At 32.2% G+C, this 19,221-nt stretch overlaps 3 protein-coding genes across 4 annotated transcripts; all 3 read right to left on the minus strand.

Annotated features, from left to right (window-relative positions):
* Window positions 1–2,488: 2,488 nt before the first annotated feature.
* LOC118044883 (protein transport protein Sec61 subunit gamma-1) lies at window positions 2,489–3,810 on the minus strand. Its single transcript, XM_035053365.2, has 3 exons — window positions 3,590–3,810; window positions 3,395–3,510; window positions 2,489–2,640 (listed from the first exon to the last, which is right to left on the minus strand). The coding sequence occupies exons 1-2, from the start codon at window positions 3,681–3,683 to the stop codon at window positions 3,395–3,397; spliced, it is 210 nt and encodes a 69-aa protein (XP_034909256.1). The 5' UTR covers window positions 3,684–3,810; the 3' UTR covers window positions 2,489–2,640.
* Window positions 3,811–6,315: 2,505 nt separating this feature from the next.
* LOC118044679 (nuclear transcription factor Y subunit C-1) lies at window positions 6,316–11,839 on the minus strand. Of its 2 annotated transcripts, none has more exons than XM_035053100.2 (2): window positions 10,988–11,836; window positions 6,316–6,557 (listed from the first exon to the last, which is right to left on the minus strand). In XM_035053100.2, the coding sequence occupies exons 1-2, from the start codon at window positions 11,692–11,694 to the stop codon at window positions 6,554–6,556; spliced, it is 711 nt and encodes a 236-aa protein (XP_034908991.1). In that variant the 5' UTR covers window positions 11,695–11,836; the 3' UTR covers window positions 6,316–6,553. The 2 variants fall into 2 exon arrangements, with proteins under 2 accessions (XP_034908991.1, XP_073259845.1); XM_073403744.1 differs by lacking the exon at window positions 6,316–6,557 and adding an exon at window positions 6,564–8,176 and having other exon boundaries at window positions 10,988–11,839.
* Window positions 11,840–15,094: 3,255 nt separating this feature from the next.
* On the minus strand, window positions 15,095–19,221 carry LOC118044683 (uncharacterized). The gene is made up of 2 exons (XM_035053105.2): window positions 19,060–19,221; window positions 15,095–18,110 (listed from the first exon to the last, which is right to left on the minus strand). Exon 2 carries the CDS (start codon window positions 17,982–17,984, stop codon window positions 15,633–15,635), a length of 2,352 nt encoding a protein of 783 aa, XP_034908996.1. The 5' UTR covers window positions 17,985–18,110; window positions 19,060–19,221; the 3' UTR covers window positions 15,095–15,632.

The following is a 19,221-nucleotide window of genomic DNA, read 5'->3' on the forward strand; positions in this document are numbered from 1 at the left end:
AAAATGTGTGGTCAATCTTAAAATTCTCTAGAATTTTTATTTGGTTCCAAAAATTCATTTTATTTTATTTTTCTTTCAGATTAATTTAAAAAGAAAAAAGAAAGACCCAAAAAAGACAATGGAGAAAAGATAAAATTGCGGGTTGGCTAAGAAGTCCAAGAAAAAAGGGGGGAATTCTTTCCTTACCCGGGATTCATTCATGAGTCAGGACACGCCCTTGTTTTTTAGGAGACCCCACCAATCATGGTGAAAAGAAGGGCCCACCTAGTCTGAGCAAATTGACCTTTGTAACCTGGAGACAAAAATCCAACGCTGGGGTATGTCCAATATACACACGGCTGAAAATAACTGGAATTGCATTTTTGGCAGAGAGCCGAGAGGTGCCTAGCGTAGGTAGTGTATTACCTGAGTGTTTATTATAAAAAGGAAACAAGTTATTGTACCCCAATATATACTTTATTATTCGTTATAATATTATAATTACTATATTATCTGTACATTATTTTAATTTTTCAACTTGGTTTAGGGTGTTTTTTTTTTTTATTATGACAAAAATACTTTTTTAAAAATTGAAATTGTGTGAGGTTATGTTGGTAATTGTGTTTTTAAATTCATTGTAAAATTAATAATGTAACCCTTTAATAAAATAACTTACCACTTAATGCTATTTTTGTGTTTTTTTTTTTTAGAAATAGTGTAATACAAGATCAATTAAACCCTTATTCAAGGGTTTTTTTTCATTTTTATTGTAAATTTCAATAATACTAAAAGACATTGTTGTAAATTATATTTATTAAATATAATTAAAAAAAAATATTAGGATGTGCAAGCGACCATTGTACCATTCTAGTAATGCATGAGGAGCCGTATAGACACCAAACACTACATTTTGGGGCAACGCTTGAAAGGACTCGGAGTTCCTAACTCAATAAGATAACACGTTTCACATCATTCATTTCTTTTCCCCTTCTTCTTTTTCTTCCAGCCTAAATTTTCACGTAACTTTTTAAAAATTCAAGAACAACCATGACCTTTTTTTTTTTATTATGATTTTTTTTATTTTGAATAATCTATAAAATTAATGTGTCTTTTCAATTTCACTCCTTTTAATTTTTTTATTTTTTAAATTTGGTTCTTATTTTTTTAATGTTATTTTTTTATTTTGAATTCTTTTTTAAATTGATTTTGTTTTGTAATTTCACCTCCTTTACCTTTTTTTTCTCTTTTCTAATATAAATAAATATATTTCAAATTTCATTCAAGCAAATTTCATCATATTTATTAATATCCTACTCATTATCTATCGTATCTAAGAAAAAATACACCTATCATTAACCATGGATCGGTTTAAACTTCAAATTACCATTCATACTAGCATTACTTTTGCTTTTGAATTCTGAAAGACGAGATATTGTTTAAAGCCCGTTTGTTTTAATAATTTTCTTTTAAAAAGTTAATTTTAGGGAAGTGAATTCCAGAAAAATTATTTTATAATGTAATGAAAAAAAATTGAAAAATATTTTTCATTGTTTGGTTATGTAATGAAAAATGACCTGAAAAATAATTTATTAATATTTTATTTTTTAAAAAGTTTATTAAAATAATAAGAAACAAATCTTACATATTAAAAAATTGAATGAGAATGAAATTGAAAAAAATATATAATTTCATAAATTATCTTAAATAAACTAAATAATAACCAAAATAATAGAGATCAAATATAAAAAAAATTGAAATATGAAGAAATTAAAATAATAATTAACATTTCATAAATTATTTCAAATAAAATTAAGTAATAATTAAAAAAAATAAGAATCAAATTTGATACATAAAAAATTTCGCAAAGTTAATATATAAATTAAATTCAAAATAAAAAAAATATTTTTAAAAAATATATATAACAGCAATAATATAATCAGCAGATATAAATTTTTTATAATTTTTAAAAAGTGTTTTCCGTCCAAAATAAAAGGAAAATATTTTTCTGAAAATCAGACCAAATTTTTCTTTGACTGGAAAATTCTTTTTGTTAACTTTTGTTAATTAATTTTTCTGATGACAAACAAATACAAAAAAATTTGACGGGAAACAAAAGCAACCTAAGTTTCTATGAAATTCAGGTCTGGGATCATCGCTCCTTTGCACTAAAACCTTTTCCAAGACATCCACAAATTCCACAAATCCCCCGATCAAAACACAGAAATTACCCGTCCCATATACTTTTCAAAACTTTTTTTTGGATTGGCATTTGCAACACACTGTAAATCTCACGCTACATTGATAGATGATGCACTGAAGTCCAGATCATGCCAACAAGCGAACCAGAAAAAGAGCATGATTGTACTGTAGTTCTTTCCCGACTACTTAAAAACATGAGCTTGAATCTCTCCACATATTGGAATAGAAGACGTGAGCCAACAAACTCATCCACTACAACATCGATAAGGAAAGGCATAAGATCACACAAAGGGTCAAAGAGACGCAGAGCTTAAAAGAATCATAAAGAGTTTTGATATCGATAATTTCCTTGTTTGTGGAATTATGCAAACAAATCGAAAAGAAAATTAAGCAAGCTAAAAGCTAAGCTTCCTCATTAAAGATAAGTTTTTGATCAGATTGCCTCTTGATGATCCATACCACCTGCAATTTTAGAGGAAAGTAAAATCAGCTTCTGTTCAATTTCATACCTAAAACAATTCAAATAAAGCTTAATGGAACCACATGACCATTCTCTAAAACCAGAAGGAATAATAAACATGGAAAAACAAGAAAATATTAAGTTTATAGAGATGGAGGCACGACTGCATTTCTATACATAATGCATAGACAAAAAGACCAAAACAACTTGCATCATAGCAAAGAAAATAATCAAAGCCATTATCCAATCAATAGTAAGAACAATTAAACAAGCCATTATCAATAATGATACATGCATAAACTACATTAATTTTCAACAACGACCCCAAAAGTATCGATGTACAATGACACAGCCACGAGTACATAGCAAACTAAAATAATCAAAACCATTATCCAAATCACGAGCAGGAACAATTAAACAAACCACACCACTACTTGCAAATCATAGCAAACTCAATCTAATTGTGCAAACCATACAGACATAAACCATAATAATTTTCAATTTGTTAAGTATGTATAAAACACAAACAGGTCTTAAATCTTCATGGTCAATAAAACTAAATTCGATTATAAGATATCCCAATTGCTACAACTTCTCGATTTAATCATTATTTTCTAAAAATAAATTTAACCATGCATAAACTTCATAATAATTATCCCAATTGCATTACGTGATTAAAAAATCAAAGCAATCAATTTTTTTTAAAAACTCGATCAATAAAAAAACAAAAATTTGATACTGAAATCGAAACATTACCTAAGAAGCACCCACGATGATGTTATTAATTGGGATAAAAATCAACTTCACGAAGAACCCAACAAATCCCATAACCACGAATCCGATTGCAGTACGAGTCGCCACCTTCGTGAATTCTGCAAAATAAAAAACCAGAATTTTCAAAATCCCTAGTTTTTTTTACTGCGACAATCCAATAATAAAAAAAGTTAATACCTTTTTGATCGGGTTTGTGGCAGCGTTTGACGAGTCGGACGCTATCTTTAGCGAATTCTCTGAGAGGATCGACAACGGAATCTATGGCGTCCATTGTTGTTGAAGAGAAATTGGAGATCGAGAAACTCTAGATAGATTTATTTGGGAAATTTCTTCTTCCTTTTAGAGAGAGATTATTTTATGACAATTGCTTTGCAGACGGTACAGACAACCTTTTAATTCTACAAGTGTAACGCGGAGGAGGAGACTTTTCCTGGTCAAAGCTGGAAGGCAGATTTTACTTGATTTAAGTTTTATTTATTTTATTAGATTGAAAAAGCCTTTCATAAATAGAGTAAAATTAGATTTGTGTCCCACACTTTGTTTGTGGCCGGGTAATTCTTTTTTAATATAAAAAAACACTAAAAAATTTTAAAATGCAACTTATTGGTTTAATTAGTAATTTAATAATAATAAAAAAAATACAATAATAATAAATAAACTAATAGAAAAATAACAGTAAAAAAGATTTTAAAAAAACTCAATCTTAGTTTACCTTGATTGTAAAACAACTTAAATATAAGGGAAAAACTAGAAAAAAAATAATATAAAACAATAAAACAACTCAATTAAACCGAGTTATCTCGTAAACTTTACTACCATAAGTATAAATTTGAGATAATCTCATACAAAAAAACAAAAGAAAAAAAAACTTGAAGGCCAATTCCTAATAAATCAAATGAGAACATCATAACTCCAAAAAAAATAATAAAAAGAAAAAAAAAAGATACAACTCAATCTCTAGTAAATAAAATGTTGAATGATGAAATTGTTTTTAGAAAAAAAAATAGAATTAAAAAAAGTACAAAATATAGACTAACCCTATAGTAACAAAACAATATTTAAGCCAATCTGGATTAGTTCACAAACCTTGCGATTATGAGTACATTATTAGGATAACTCAATAGAAAGAAAATGAAAAAAAAATATAGGAAGATGAATTTTAAAAAAATTAAATATTAAAGGATAAAATTAAAATAAATTAATCTAAACAAAGACAAAAATCAAAAATAAAAAAAATCAATCCACGTTAACCTTTGAAACTATAAAAAGAGGTACATAATAATAATAATAATGATGATGATGATGATGATGATGATAAAAACATTAGCTCAACAAGGGAAACAAAAAACAAGCTAACTAGGGAAAACATCTTAAACCCAGTCTAATCTCTAAAACTCGCAATTCGTGAAAGTCTCTATCCTAGTTCAACCAAAGAAGCTTAATTCTTAATCAATTTAACTTTGAAGGACAATCATGAAAAATATCAATTTAAAAAAGTTGTCAAAAGAAAAAAGATAGTAATTAAAAGAATGGAGATTAAAATTAATAGAGAAAAAAAAATTATGGATGATTAAATTATATATATAAAAAACAATATAAAAACGATTTAAAAAAAATAACAATAAAAAAATAAAGATCAAATCTGAAACATTAAAAAATGATAGAGGTTGAAATAAATAAATAACAATTGTGATTTTATATTTTATTTAAATTTTTTAAAAATAATAATAAAAAAGAATAAAGACTAAATTTAAAAAATTAAAAAATAAAAGGGGATAATTAAAAAAAACATTTGTAGTCTTATAACTTTTTCAAAATAAAAAAATAATAATGAAAAGTACAGAGAAAAAAGGCAAATATAAAGGGGGGAAATTTATCAGTGCTAGTTTGGAATCTTGAAGGGGCTGACACCAAATCCAAGAAAGAGAGAAAAAAGAATAAAAAAAAAAATATTAGTCGACTTCAAATCAGAGACTTGTCTAGGCCATGTGCTCTGGTAATCAACATTATATCCTTTTATTTTATGGTTAAATTAGTAAAATAAAAATGAAATAACCAATTTAATTCCATACAATTTATAAAAAATAATTTTATTATTGTTAAAAAACCCATCATTATAGCATTACAATATATGATATTCTGTTCTCTGGGGTATATTCACTGCTCTCTTTTCGCTCCTTGATAATTCACTTGAGATGACCATAGGAATATGCAATACAACTCGCTGGCTGCGTTTGGCAGTATTCTCCAAGATGGTTCATCCCTGATATCCTTCTTCTTTCCTTTTTAGTTCCCATTTTTCTGTTTGAATTAAAACCCTAAGGACATCACAGAGAGGTTAAAAACACAGTGTTTTCCTACACAACGAGACATTTCTATTTAAATGCTTGAAAAAATAGCAAAGGCGATGATCTTCTTCTTTTTTGTATTTTTTTTCCTTTTTTTCTCACAGTTTTAATCAGTGAGCTCGGAACTGCAACTCTGGTGTTAAGCTGCTTACCAAGAGTTCAAAGATTCCAACCATCCATTTTAAAACATTAAGCCTCTCTTTCGGTGAAATTTCATTTCAAAATAAAAAATATTTTTTTAAATTTTTTTAAATTCATTTTAAACAAAAAAAATTAAATTTTAAACACACAACGTTACCTATGCCTAACACGCCTAAACGTAAACCAAAGTGCTTCCGAAATCCAGAACACAAGAAGAGCTCTCAATGTGAAAAATCTCAGCACAAGTCACAAGTCCAAATAGGTAGAGAACTGCGGGGCGATTTTTCAAGTCTTCCATCTTATATAAAAGAGAAATAAATCAAATTAGAGGTGAAAATCTCAGCAAAGATCTTCCTGGAGTGACACTCAAATGGTAGGATATGATGACAAAGAACCATTCAAATCAGTAACAAATAGATAATAAATCAAGCGACTGAACATCAGATATAATTAGGCAAGTCAGCAGCAAATGTAGAGCTGCCATACAATGAAGTTAATAAGTTTTAAGAAGTCTCTAACAGCTAAGGACAGATTTCTTGAACAATAGCCAACAAGTAGACTTGGAGATCATATGCACTCAAATTCCAAGTAATATTAGTCGAGGTACATAATTTGCCTTCTGTCATGCCACTAATCACTGCATCTGACAAGCTTAACTGCAGAAAAAGAGCAAGGAAAAACAATTGGACGACATAGAGAAAACAATGATAAGACATCATATGACATCGAAGGGGAAGAGTAATGAGGCATGGCCATTTCTCTTTCTTTCATTGATTTGGTCACAAGTCACAACAATAGCCAGAAGAAGCTACAAGAAACAACAGATGGGGGGGTTCCAAAGGAGACAAATTGGAGATGTTGAACAACAATAAGGAGAACTTGAATATGACAGCACAAGAATCACCTCTATAATTTAAACAAAGTAATGCCATTGCAATTAAATGTCAGAAAGAAGCATAAAGCAAAATATAAATAAATTGTTGATGTGATAATTCTTGCCATTGTAGATGGAATTTGTCATGAAATAATTCTTCTTTTTTTCACCAAGTATACAATGAATTCTCTGAGGAGCAAAACAAACATAAGGTCAAGGCTTGAAAAAAACCCTGGGATTTTAAATTGTTGATGTTCAGGAGAAAATTTTGACATGTCGATCAAAGAGTACAAAAGGGCATAGCTGTAGTTTGAATTATCATAGGCCAAACAATCGATCATTGAAGGGATGCATTTCTTTTCAGGGATATCAAAATATGGATCTAGAAAGCCTATAATTCCCCCTCCGCTCTCTCTCTCTTGTTTATGGGATAATATGAGTACATGCTGAGATGGTTTAAACACACCAAAAAAAATAAAGACTGTCCTTTCATACGCAGAAGAAAATTCTGTTAACAGAATAAAGCATATCATGAGAAGTTGAAAATTAACAAGTTATAACTTTTGCATTTTTCATGGTTAGTACTGTTAACTGAAACCTTAAGAAGTAAGAGTTAAACATAGAAGTCCCAAGGATCTTTGAGGATACATAGAAGCATCCTGATATTCACATTGAAGAGTAATTTGGAGCCTTTTCATCCCATTAATTAACTAAAAATACTCAGCGCCTGTTGCTTTTATGAGGAGGGAGGAGGATAAGGAACCAAGGAAATACAACTTTATTTTGAGAGGAGAGAGAAATCACCCTAGCTTCAACACACATCACACATAAGGCATCTTCTTTAACAATATACTGAGTTACTGATAGCCATAAAAAAGGGTTGGTGTAGTGCACAGAAATGCACAAACAAGTGTTAAAGGGAAATAAATACAAATTTAGAAACATAATATATTCATTGGATGCTAGCATGGAGAAAATGGAACAACAGCTCAGGGATAATAGGACAAAATAGAAGAGTTTTTTTTTTTTTTATGAAATACAATTTTATGACAAACACCAACAGCAAGAAAGGAAACTAACTTGAAAATTCCTTATTAGTTCTTCCAACATTATAATTCTTATGTGGTAAAACGAAAATGGAACTATTTATTCAAAGAAATCATAGTCAGCAAGATCAAAGAACTCAATAAATTAAAGAGACAACAAAGATTTTCTCAGGAAATTAAAACCTCTACAGAACCACCCCACAAAAAGAAAGAGAACTAGAAAAAAATCAGGCACTTCCACAGCATGCTGCTACTCTGTCTGCCAGGTAACAAAAGACAACCTAATGTTTATTCCAACTTTAGCAGAATCTAATTACAACCTGGAAGTGAGATAGCATGGTCCCACACAGCACACCTCACATATAGAAAAGAGAACAAAAATTAGCCTTGCTATAATTAACCATGTAAATCACTCACAAAATTCAGAATACAAACAAAAATCAATAGCTGGTAAAGTCACTCCACAAGTGTTATGCATGGACTTTACACCATCCTTTAAAGAATAACTCTCTTAATAGAAACCCCATTAAGTAACGTTGATCAAAATCAATGACTATCAGGAGAGAGAGAAAAGTGTCTCTAGGCCTAAACAGAGCCTTTGTTTGACAAGGGGCAATCCTCATTCTTTGATCCTTCCTCTAAGACAGGCATTCTAATCAAAATGATTTTCATTGCACTCATATTAATAAATAAATAAAAAACTTGAGCTTTTATAAATGATCATTTGACGGCTACATGGCATGTCTCCATTTGTCTCAGACTCGAACACTTCCCATGGAAACCATCAATGTCTACAGGCTTCTTAAGTTGCAGGTAGCATCCATTTGCTGTAGCCTAGAAGAGATTTAGGCGACTATAACACAAATATGACAGACTATTGTAAACTTTCTAGGCCCAGTCCTAGATGCCAATCTCTAAATTTATTTGAAAGCATCCACCAAAGCTGCCCATTATCATAGACTGCAACCAACATCAATGAACAAAAGCAGCCAACAAGAAGCAACACCCTTATGTCCATGAGAAACAAATCATTGAAACAATGTCGATGAAAAATCAAATATCATTAGGAAAAAAATCAACTGCATTACACTCAGATAGGATAAAAAAATTGCTTCTTTACCATAGCCAATAAAAGATCAAAGAGCCATTACACCACTGTTCTCCTGCATGTACGAGGGTTTTATCCATTATGAATCACCAACCCCCTAAAGATCACTTTTTTTCTGAGTTCATCTACAATATATTGATGATAACCGAAAACAGCTTAACAAGACACAAAATTCAAACTGCATGAGATGACACCCAACAAAGCATTGCCCTCAAATGACCCCAAAACATGATACAAAAGATTTTCTCTAACCAAAACAGCCACAAAGACAGGTTTTTCTAATTCATTAGAATGCACAAGCGTTTGTCAAAAGAAAAGAAATATACATGCCAGGAAATTTAAGTGCAAACATGCGAAAGGTAAAAAAGAAGTTCATAAACCGACCACATTTATTAATACTATGGTTTGGTTGGAAGATCTACGATGGGAATAAAATGGAACAACTGTTCAAAGATAGGACAAAATTGAGGACCGTCAACAAAATACAATTTTCAAGCAAACACCAATGGCAAGAGAGGCAACAATTTAAGACAAATTTGAGAAATTTCCTCATCTAATTCTTCATAAATGAATAACATGATCTATGGTAAGAAGTAAATGTAACCGATTATCCACAAAAATCATAGTAGGACAACATTGTAGATTTTATGAACCAAAAAAGACAAGAAAAATTCTTTGAAGATTTTCTAAGGAAAATAAAATTTTCATGCAACCAAAGAAGATAGACAAAAAAACAGGCATTTGTCTTACGTAACTTGAGCAAGCTCCTACTCGGACTCGGTGTGCCAAATAGCAAAAGACAGCCTAAAGTTTATTCCTTTTACAGAAATCCAAATAAAAAATTTACATGTGAAATGACATGGTCCCACAACAAGCACCACACATATAGCATAAAAGATAAGGATTAACCTCGCAGATTTTAGAACAAGTATATACACTCATCAAATTTTAGAGTACAAATGAAAAACTAATTGCTGGTGTAGTTATTCCCATGTGTTAGCATACACTACACACCACCCGTATTTAAGAAAAACTCTTTCAATGGAAATGTCCTTAAGCAGTGTGATCAAAATTAATGACAATCTGAACAAGCTTGTCTCTTGTTAACGTGTCAGCTCAGAGCTACATTAGATCAGGTAGGTTTTTTCATCCTTATAAAACATATAGAGTTTTTTTTCTTTTTGACAAGGGGTGCAATCCTCATTCTTTGATGCTCTTCTACGACACCCATTGCAATCAAAATGATTGACAGCGTACCTGCATTGAGAATCAAACAACTCAAGCTCTCACCCCCATCACTCCTATGACACGTTCTCCATTGTTTCCTTGACCTCAAACAATTCCTCATGGAGACCATTAATGTGAATGGGATACTTAATAAATTGCAAACAAAGTCCATCTGTTGTGCCTACAGTGTATTTAGGAGATAACAACACAACTGTGATTACTACTATATGCCTTTTCAGGCTCTAACGGTAACCTCTATTTATTAGAAACAATCCATCAAAAGTTTTCCATTATCGTATTCTTGAACCAGCATAAACAAACAAAATCGCCTAGGTGCCCTCAAGAAGCAAACCTTGTAAGCACGAGCATGCAAAAGAAATCCTCAAAACAGCCAATGAAACTGCATAAGCCCGGACTGCTTGAGCAAAAATCAACAGCATTCAACTCACATAGGCTAAAAGATTGCTTCTTTACCATCAAAGCGAGATCAAACAGCCATTGAACCACTGCTTACACAAATCTACTATATTCTAAACCGCTAGTGATGCTTGTTTTCTAGGTTTCACTATCTCATATTCAAAAATAACTTAAAACAACAACCAGAGACATAACATTTAAACAACGGGATTTAACACCCCATAAAAGATTTGCCCAAATGACCCAGAAGCATCCCCTTCGCACAAAACCAGAAATCATCTCACACAACAACCTCGCTACAACAAAACCCACGCTCCAAATCGACAAAATATGTACAAAAAAAATGAGAAACCTGTCACCAAAACAAGAAAAATGAGAAAACAAGACATTAAATAAAAGAAGAAAGAGACATACCCTTGTCCATCAAGGTTCCCTTGTCCACCACTCCCATAAGAACCATCCTCAGCGGCAGCTGTCTGCCAAACAGATTGCCATGCCTGAGAAGGTGGCTGAACATAAACCCCAGTGGCAGGATCCACAGCTGGCCTCCCAATCATCATCCCTCCAGCGGCAGCGGCAGGCTGTCCCATCGGAGGGTAATAATAAGGTACCCCACTAGCCGTAGCGCCGACAATTCCACCAAGACCAGCAGCTTCCTCTTTGATCTCATCTCTAGGTACAATATCAACCAAGAAATCAAAAATGTCAGTTCTGGTAATAGCAGCAGCAATGTCATTCTTCTGTAAAGTCCTTCTCTTGTTTTCCTCAGCATGAAGCCAAGAACGAATTGTCAGTTCTAAAATGAAAAGCTCACATGCTTTAGCAAACAAAATAGGTGCTTCAGCAGAGATCATGCGCACATCTTCATCAGCTTTCATGATTTTCTTAATTCTTGCTAGAGGGAGTTGATGGTTCTTGAAATCATTAACTTGTTCAATTTCTTGACGCTGGTAAGACCAAAACATTTGAAGTTGCTGCTGCTGTTGTTGGAGGAGGTGGTGGAATGGGGCTGAGGATGGTGCCCCTGGTGGTGGTGGGGGTGGGGGTGGGGTGGTGGTGGTGTTGGAGTGTGGCGGGTATGCGGTGGATTGAGGCTGGTGATTGGTGTTGGTGTTGTCCATTGTTTTGTTGATCGGAGACAAGTAGTTTTGTTTTGTTTTGTTTTCGAGGGTTGGAGATGAAATGAATGGGGGAGATGATGAGATAAGGTGAAAGGGTTCAGTGTTTTGGGGCCGTGTGATTTGCTGATTTTTAGTGACTTTTTCCTATGTTCTTGTTTGGATTCCCTTCTTTTTATTTATCACATAGATTATACCAATCAAATCCGGTCTAGTACAGCCGGTCTATTTATAATTTTTCCACGTGATTCATTTATTTATTTTTATTTTTAATTAAATATAAAAGGTTTTTTTTTGTTTTATTAAATAGTTAAATACCTTTATCAAAATCTTAAATTTATTAATTTTTAAAATTTATCCTCGTTTTCTCTTGATTTCTTCTTAAATTCTTTTGTGAAACTGATTTATCATTTTAATTTAGCTTTTCAATTCAATTTTTTTATAAATTCAATCTTCATTCTTTTTATTATTATTTTTTTATTACTATTTAAAAATTAATAATTTTTTATTTAATACTTACTAATTTATTTTATTAATCAAATTTAATTTGATTAATTCTACCATCTATTTAATACCAACCCAACCTAAATCAAATAACCAAATCACAAAAACAACGTAACATGTGAAATTATACTGATTTTAATAAAAACAATGGCCAACGGGATTTATGGATGGTACCAGCATTGACTATAGCTATATTTCATTTTATTTTTTTTATCATAAAGTATGAGGATCGCTTATGTGATCATTCTCTTTACAATCTCTTTACAATTACGAACACAATAACAAAGTCAAACTAAGCAAGTGACGATGCAATCAAGTTAGGTTAATTTTCGGTTTACGTGCATGAAAGATATGTTTATAAATGTGACTGTAGTTGTTTTTTAAAGTATTTTTTATATTAAAATATATTAAAATAATATATTTTTTATTTTTTAAAAAATTATTTTTAAAATTATCATATTAAAATGATTTAAAATATAAAAAAAATTTAATTTTTTAAAAAACATAAATATAGCCGGCTTTGTAAACATTTCCAAATAATCATGTTACTCTGACACAATGCAGGCAGAATTACTTAGCTATCAGGTAGGTTTAATTTTTATTTTTTTTCACGTGTACAAAGGGAATGACCATTCTAGCCTTACCCAAAAGAACCATAATTAATGTCCGTCGCTATCATATTCATCTTATAACAGTAAGTTTTGTTATATAGTTATGACATGAAAAAATATAGAATTATTTCTGGCAGTCCAACTCCAATCTTTGAAGGAAGAATAAAATAAAAGGTGATGTGTACACATGCCTTTATCTTATCAGCCAATGATACAACATAGTGCCGTCACATGATGCTTTGCATCTTTGAAGAGACCTTCCTGCTGTTCCTCTAATGGCCCCACAGTTTGACTGCTTTGACTCTCCAATGCCTCTAGAAGAAAACCCTTTTTTAACCTAACTTTTCTTGAGATTCCTCCCTTAACAGTGAACCCAGATTATCTGCAAGAGAAAAAGACTTCCATGTTATGGATATGTTTACGGTATCTTTGTTTTTTAAAATATAAAAATAAAAAAAATTATTTACGATGCGAAAAAATAAATTGAAAAATAAAAAAATCAAAAAGTTGTTTTTCTTTATGAAATGCAAAGAATATTTCTCTTATAAGTTAATTATGGTCGCCACATGCAATAAATTTTTTTTTATACAAATACATCATGCAAATACAACTCATCTATTTAAAATCTAAAAAAAAAATTAAAAATATATTACAATAATCTCTTCAAAATATAATGAAATTATAGAAACAATTCAAAAAGATTAATTACTATTTTTTAAAAAAGAATTAAACTAAATAATTTTAAATAAGATAGGGGTATTAAATAATATTTAAAATTTAAAAAAAAAAAAAAAAAAAAAAAGAAGCCAAATCCACATATCTGGTTTACTTGTTATCCATCTTGGTAAATAATATGATATCTACATGAGTATGTTTTCACTTTTTATTTAACTTCTTTTCGCATAAAATACTTTAAAAATATAATATAAAACTCAATAAAAACATTTTCAACTTAAAAAACTCTTAAATCAATTCAAATACTCAAAATTAAATATAATCAAAACAAAATTCATGGATCCCAATCTACCTTTTCTGACATAAATAAGGATAAAACCACTTTCAATGAACTTTTTTCTTTAGAATAAACCTATTAAAATCAAGTTTTGTTTTTTTTTAATGGTTGACCAATCATTTTCTCTGTCTTTTAATTTCTTCAATGACTTTCACTCTTCTCCTTTAATATTAAGGGACGTCGTGATAAAAATGAAGTTTTAATAAAAAATTTAAACAACAAGGACTAAATAAATGTATAATTTAAAACTTAAGGGATAAAATTGAAGTTTCCCATGCTTTTTGAACAAACAACTTTGTTTTCTTTTAAACTTTGGTCTTTAATTTAAAAAACATTGTTTAACAATAATCTAAAATTCTATTTTATAAAATCAAATTTTAATTTGAGGTTGAAATATTCTATGACGGATCGAATATGCAAATATAAATAAATTTCAAGATGTAGACAATGATGAAATTTTTTTTTTAAAAAAAAATTAATGGTTAAAATGCAAAAATAAAATAAAATTATAGGACTCCAGAAAGGGAAAAAAGTGGTTATAAACAATGAAATTTGAAAGGACAACTCTGTTTACTTATTTATCATCCTTGTTTTTTTCAATTCTTTGTTTAAAAATAATCTAAAATTCCATTTCATAAAGTCTAAGGTAGTGTTTGAGAATGCGGTTGAAACAATGTTTTTAAAAAATTCAAAAGATTTTTTTTTTTTTGCTAAAATTTAATATGATTTGTACTTTTTGGATCGTTTTGATATGCTGATGTTAAAAATAATATTTTAAAAATAAAAAAAATTATTATCATGTATTTTAGCACAAAAAATTATTTAAAAAATAACCGTTACTATACTACCACTCTTTAAATATTCGACGATATATCATTATGTAAGAACATGCAATGTGAGAAGGTTAACAGTGTACAATCTATCCACGGTAAAATGCGAATCTCTTTTAACTACAATATTGTATAATGGGTTCTCGAAGACTCGAACTATTCGCCGCGGGGGAAGTGAGAAAGGGAAGATATTACAAACCTAACCATGGCGTCTCCGAGTAGATTTGGAGGGTTTTTTCAGGGCTATCAACACTAGTTTAGCTTCTGCAACCATACTAGTAATGACTGAAGAAACAAAATGGCATCCTGCCAACCTTTCCATGAGAATAGGTAAATGATTATAAGCAAACACCTGGTTTGCGGATAGTTAAAATGCAAGATAATGGAGTCATAAGCTAAATGAGAATAAATCCATCAGACACACCGAACATAGGAGAAGGAAGCTGTTGAAATTCTTCGTATTTTTGTGTATCATAATAACAGATTCTGAAGCCTTTCTCAGGTATACAAGAATTATGGGGTGCAGTTCCTGTAACACAAAATTGACCAGCTGCAGAACACCAGTCCTTTGGAGAGTAACCAAAAACATTATTAAAATTATCAGTGGGCAGCAAAAAAAAAAAAAAAGAGCTTAGCCTATTGGGTGGTAAGCTATAAATTCTGCTACCCTGTGTGTAAATTCAGCCTTCCAAACTGTCTTCAAGTTGCAAACACAGCTACGATAAGTCTTAAAGGCATCCTGTAACTTCAAACAAAACTGTAATCCCACCAATGTATAGAAAAGGAAAGAATTGCTGAATCAGTTTCTGTAAAACCACGCCCCAGTAGTCTTTGAAGAAATGCTAAAAAGAAAGTTTTCTGAGACTTTGGCCTGCAATGATCTCTAACTTCAATTTTCTAGCACTTCAACTACTTGGCAAAAACTGTTAAGTGAGCCCTTCAGTTTAAGTCAAGCCTAACAGAGAAACTTCTAGCTTTTTTTCCCTAGTTCTTTCGTCGCATCCGTTTATACACAATTACCTTGTCTTCATTTGTTTCCTTACCCTTTTTCTTCCTACCATCAGTCACATTTTCTCTAGCAGCCTCTTCCACCACCCCTTTTTCCTTGACTGTGTTGACATTTTCAACAAACACTTCTTCGCTGGATTTTTTCATATCCCCAGATGAATATTTTTCCTTATCTTTTTCAGCAGTCTCCATCATTGCATCCAGCTGAACTTCTGTTAATACCTGAAGTAGCTCCAAAGGAGTTGATGCAGGATCAAGCTCCCAGCAACCTTTAGGAGCATATTGACCTTCTTGACCAGTGAGCAGAACTGAAGGCACCTGGTGAGAAAACCTAAACATCTCTTCCCTTGGAATTGTCCTGGTTTTGCTTGGATCAGGATGCTGGCGAAACACTGTCTTGAAACCAGAAACTTTAACAAGAGGGGCGACAGCAACTCCTCTCTCCTCTTTGTAGTCCTCAAGCACTTCAACCATGTCGTATTTGTGTATGACTTCATCAGGGGTATGCTCATTCCAATTAGGGGACCAGTTTTTATAAACGGCCCAAACATCTCCCTTTCCAGGATATACTTGAATGGCTCCTCTTGCGCCCTTCACCCACTTCACCACCTTGTGAGAGAAAGAATTAAGAGACCTATTGACTTCATGCTTACCTATCCAGAATTCTCCACTGGTCTTGTAAAAGCCAGAACCAATCCAGTTTAATGGGCCCAATTCACGGTTGCTTTTGGTGTTAAGCCAACTAATCCGCATTTTGAAAGGTTTCCGTGATATCACACTGTGAATCATGGCATAATACCGAGGCATCCCATCATCATTATCATAAGCAGCCCAAACCTGGTTATCACCAAATGATTTATTGGTGCGATCCTTGTCAAAATCATGAAAATCTGGATCCAGAACACTGAGTGCTAGCTGATCACTGATGTTTGTATCTGGATCATCATTAGCATTAATTGGTGAAGGGTCAGTGGAGTGAGCTCTGCTCTTGGAAACTAGATTCTCTGGACATTCTCTCACATCAGCTTTTGTGCTGTTCATAGTAGCCTTCTGCTTTCCTCTCTCCTTGTTTATATACTTTCCTGATGTCTTTAGAACATTAGCCTCACTGCTCCATTCCTTCACCTTCTTGGAAATGTCCCTCTTAGCCTTCTCCATCATCATCTTTCGAGTTTCTGCTTGTGTCAACTCCTTTGTTCTATTAACTTTATGGTTGCCAGAAATGTTCCTCCTCACTGCTTCAGAACTACTCTTTCGAGAACCAGATTCAACAACTCCATTTCTGTTAGCCACCTCCTTTGCTTTCTCTTTTCCATTACTGTTTGCCCTTTGCTCATCAGAGCACCTTCTCTTCTTCAGCCTACCTCCTTTCAGTACAGAACCGGAACCAGACTTGCTGAATCCAGAAGCTCCTCCAGCAACTGTTTTTGTTTGCTGGTGAAGGAATTCTTCTTCATGCTTTCTTTTCAATTTCTCAGATTGAGCAGCTGACAATGCTGATGCTGCACTTCCAACACTGCCATCTTTAAAAAATACCCCTGACTGAAACATTGATGATGCAGATGATTTTTCAGCCCTTGTATGCCAAGTAGAATTCTCTTCTTTGCTGTAAGAAGTCCACATACGGGATGGGCCATTTTCATCCATGGATGGGGGTGGCGTCTCAAAAGCCAAGAAGGACTGACAACAGTTCTGACAAAGAAGGTTGTGGTTGAGATAAGTTCTAAGGTACTCAAATTGTGTTTTGCATTCATTACAGATTGTCCAAAAGGTATTGGGTTTGGAAAACAGGGAAGGAGGAGCAGGCTTCGAGTGCATAGCACTCTTCCGGCTCCGTGCATTAGAATTTTTATTGTTGGAGAGATCACGGTAACCATTCTGACCAGCTGGCACTGATGATTTCCAATTTGGAACCTTCTGATCCATACCTTTAACATTCCGCTTCTGGTCAAAGGAAATTCTCTTCGCTTTATCAGACAACAGATTCCAGGCTTCAGATATAATCTTAAAAGCCCCATCAGCGCCTGTTGCTTTATTTTTATCAGGATGCAGAATGAGAGCCAGTTTCCTGTAATGTCTCCGGATTGTGTCATCATCTGCTGACGGTTCAACATCAAGGACTCTGTACCAGTCTACATCTCCATTTGTTCTGTTATCAGCAGCCATGTACACATCAAGAGCTGCTAAAAGTCGAGGAAGACCATCAAGTGCAGGATACAAGTTTTGGGCCTTCACTGCAAATCTTCTTGCCCCAGCAATGTCCCTCTCTGCAAACTTCTTCTCTGCAATCTCTTTGACTCTAGATGCCTCCTCTTTATTAAATTCCATTTCAAGAGGTCTCACTATTGGCTGTTCTTCTTTGTAAGTATAAGCCAAAGCAATGTTGTTGAGATCTTAATCACAAATATCTAAATCCAAAACCTGAATTTCCCATATGCATCATCAAGAAACCATCTTCAAAAAAAAAAAAAATCAACAATAAGGAAACTATGTCTGCAAAGAAGAAGAAAAATAAAGTCTGAATTCCCAACATGCATCATCAAGTTACTGCCTTCAAATGGCAAGTCCTGACACACCAAAAATGAAATCCAAAACAAGGAATCTATCTGGAAAGAAGGAAAATAAAGACCTTGATTTGCGCCGAACAACACGGTCATGATTAATCAGAATAACAAATGATTGTTTATTGCGATCCATCAATTACATTAATATAACACTTGTTGATCTTAATTCCTATAAATGATCCAACGGAATTACCGGAAAAAATCCATAAGTTCCAACGAATTTCCAAGATGAGCATAACGGATTTGAAAATACAGCATTCCAAATAAGTCTAATCACAATGCCATGCACAATTCTCACTTATGGTGATTCAAAACTTAAGAACCATGATACAATCAATAGTAGGTGATCTAACGACAAGACCAACAATCTACTTGATCACTAAGAAACAACAAGAAATGAAAGAGAAAAACTCAAAGTCTCAACAAGTATCCCATTCAAATAACTCTCTCAAAAACTCCAAGTTTTCTTTACCTCCCTAGCATAATGTCAGTCACCATCCATTTCAAATGAAAAAACAAAAAAAAAACATCAATCCATAACTGAACACAAACACAAGTACCTAACAAAAAATAAGACAAGCAAGAACTATCCACTTCTCAGATTGACATGAATTTATCAAAAACAAAACATCCCCGATACTTAACACACAATGAGGTATGTAAATCCCAACAACAATAAGTACCTCATGTTCAAAGTTAAATTCTTTACTAGAAACCCACATGGTATTTATCATTAAGACACGATATAAAATACAAGAGAAATTATTAAAATTCCAAATGAAACATATTGTAAGAGTAAAAAAGCAAAAATATTGAAAACAGAGAAAAATAAAAATTACCCATTTGCATAAACTTGAATCAAAGAACCCCCATTGACGAATTAGCTTCTCAATTATTGAATCTGGATCAAAAAGAACCAAGAGGAGGGTTTTGTTTTATTTTTTTTAATTTCCGAGAGGCTATGAGAATTAGAATTCTCAAAGAAAATAAAACACTGCTTG

This window comes from Populus alba, chromosome 12, assembly GCF_005239225.2.
Source record: "Populus alba chromosome 12, ASM523922v2, whole genome shotgun sequence".
NCBI classification, from domain to species: domain Eukaryota; kingdom Viridiplantae; phylum Streptophyta; class Magnoliopsida; order Malpighiales; family Salicaceae; genus Populus; species Populus alba.

Coding starts and splice junctions, on each gene's coding strand:
- LOC118044883 (XM_035053365.2), bottom strand. CDS start 3,683: ATGGACGCCATAGATTCCGTTGTCGATCCTCTCAGAGAATTCGCTAAA. Junction 3,511..3,589: donor CCACAAACCCGATCAAAAAG/GTATTAACTTTT, acceptor TTTATTTTGCAG/AATTCACGAAGGTGGCGACT.
- LOC118044679 (XM_073403744.1), bottom strand. CDS start 11,694: ATGGACAACACCAACACCAATCACCAGCCTCAATCCACCGCATACCCG. Junction 8,177..10,987: donor GGGAACCTTGATGGACAAGG/GTATGTCTCTTT, acceptor TCTATATGTGAG/GTGTGCTGTGTGGGACCATG.
- LOC118044683 (XM_035053105.2), bottom strand. CDS start 17,984: ATGGAATTTAATAAAGAGGAGGCATCTAGAGTCAAAGAGATTGCAGAG.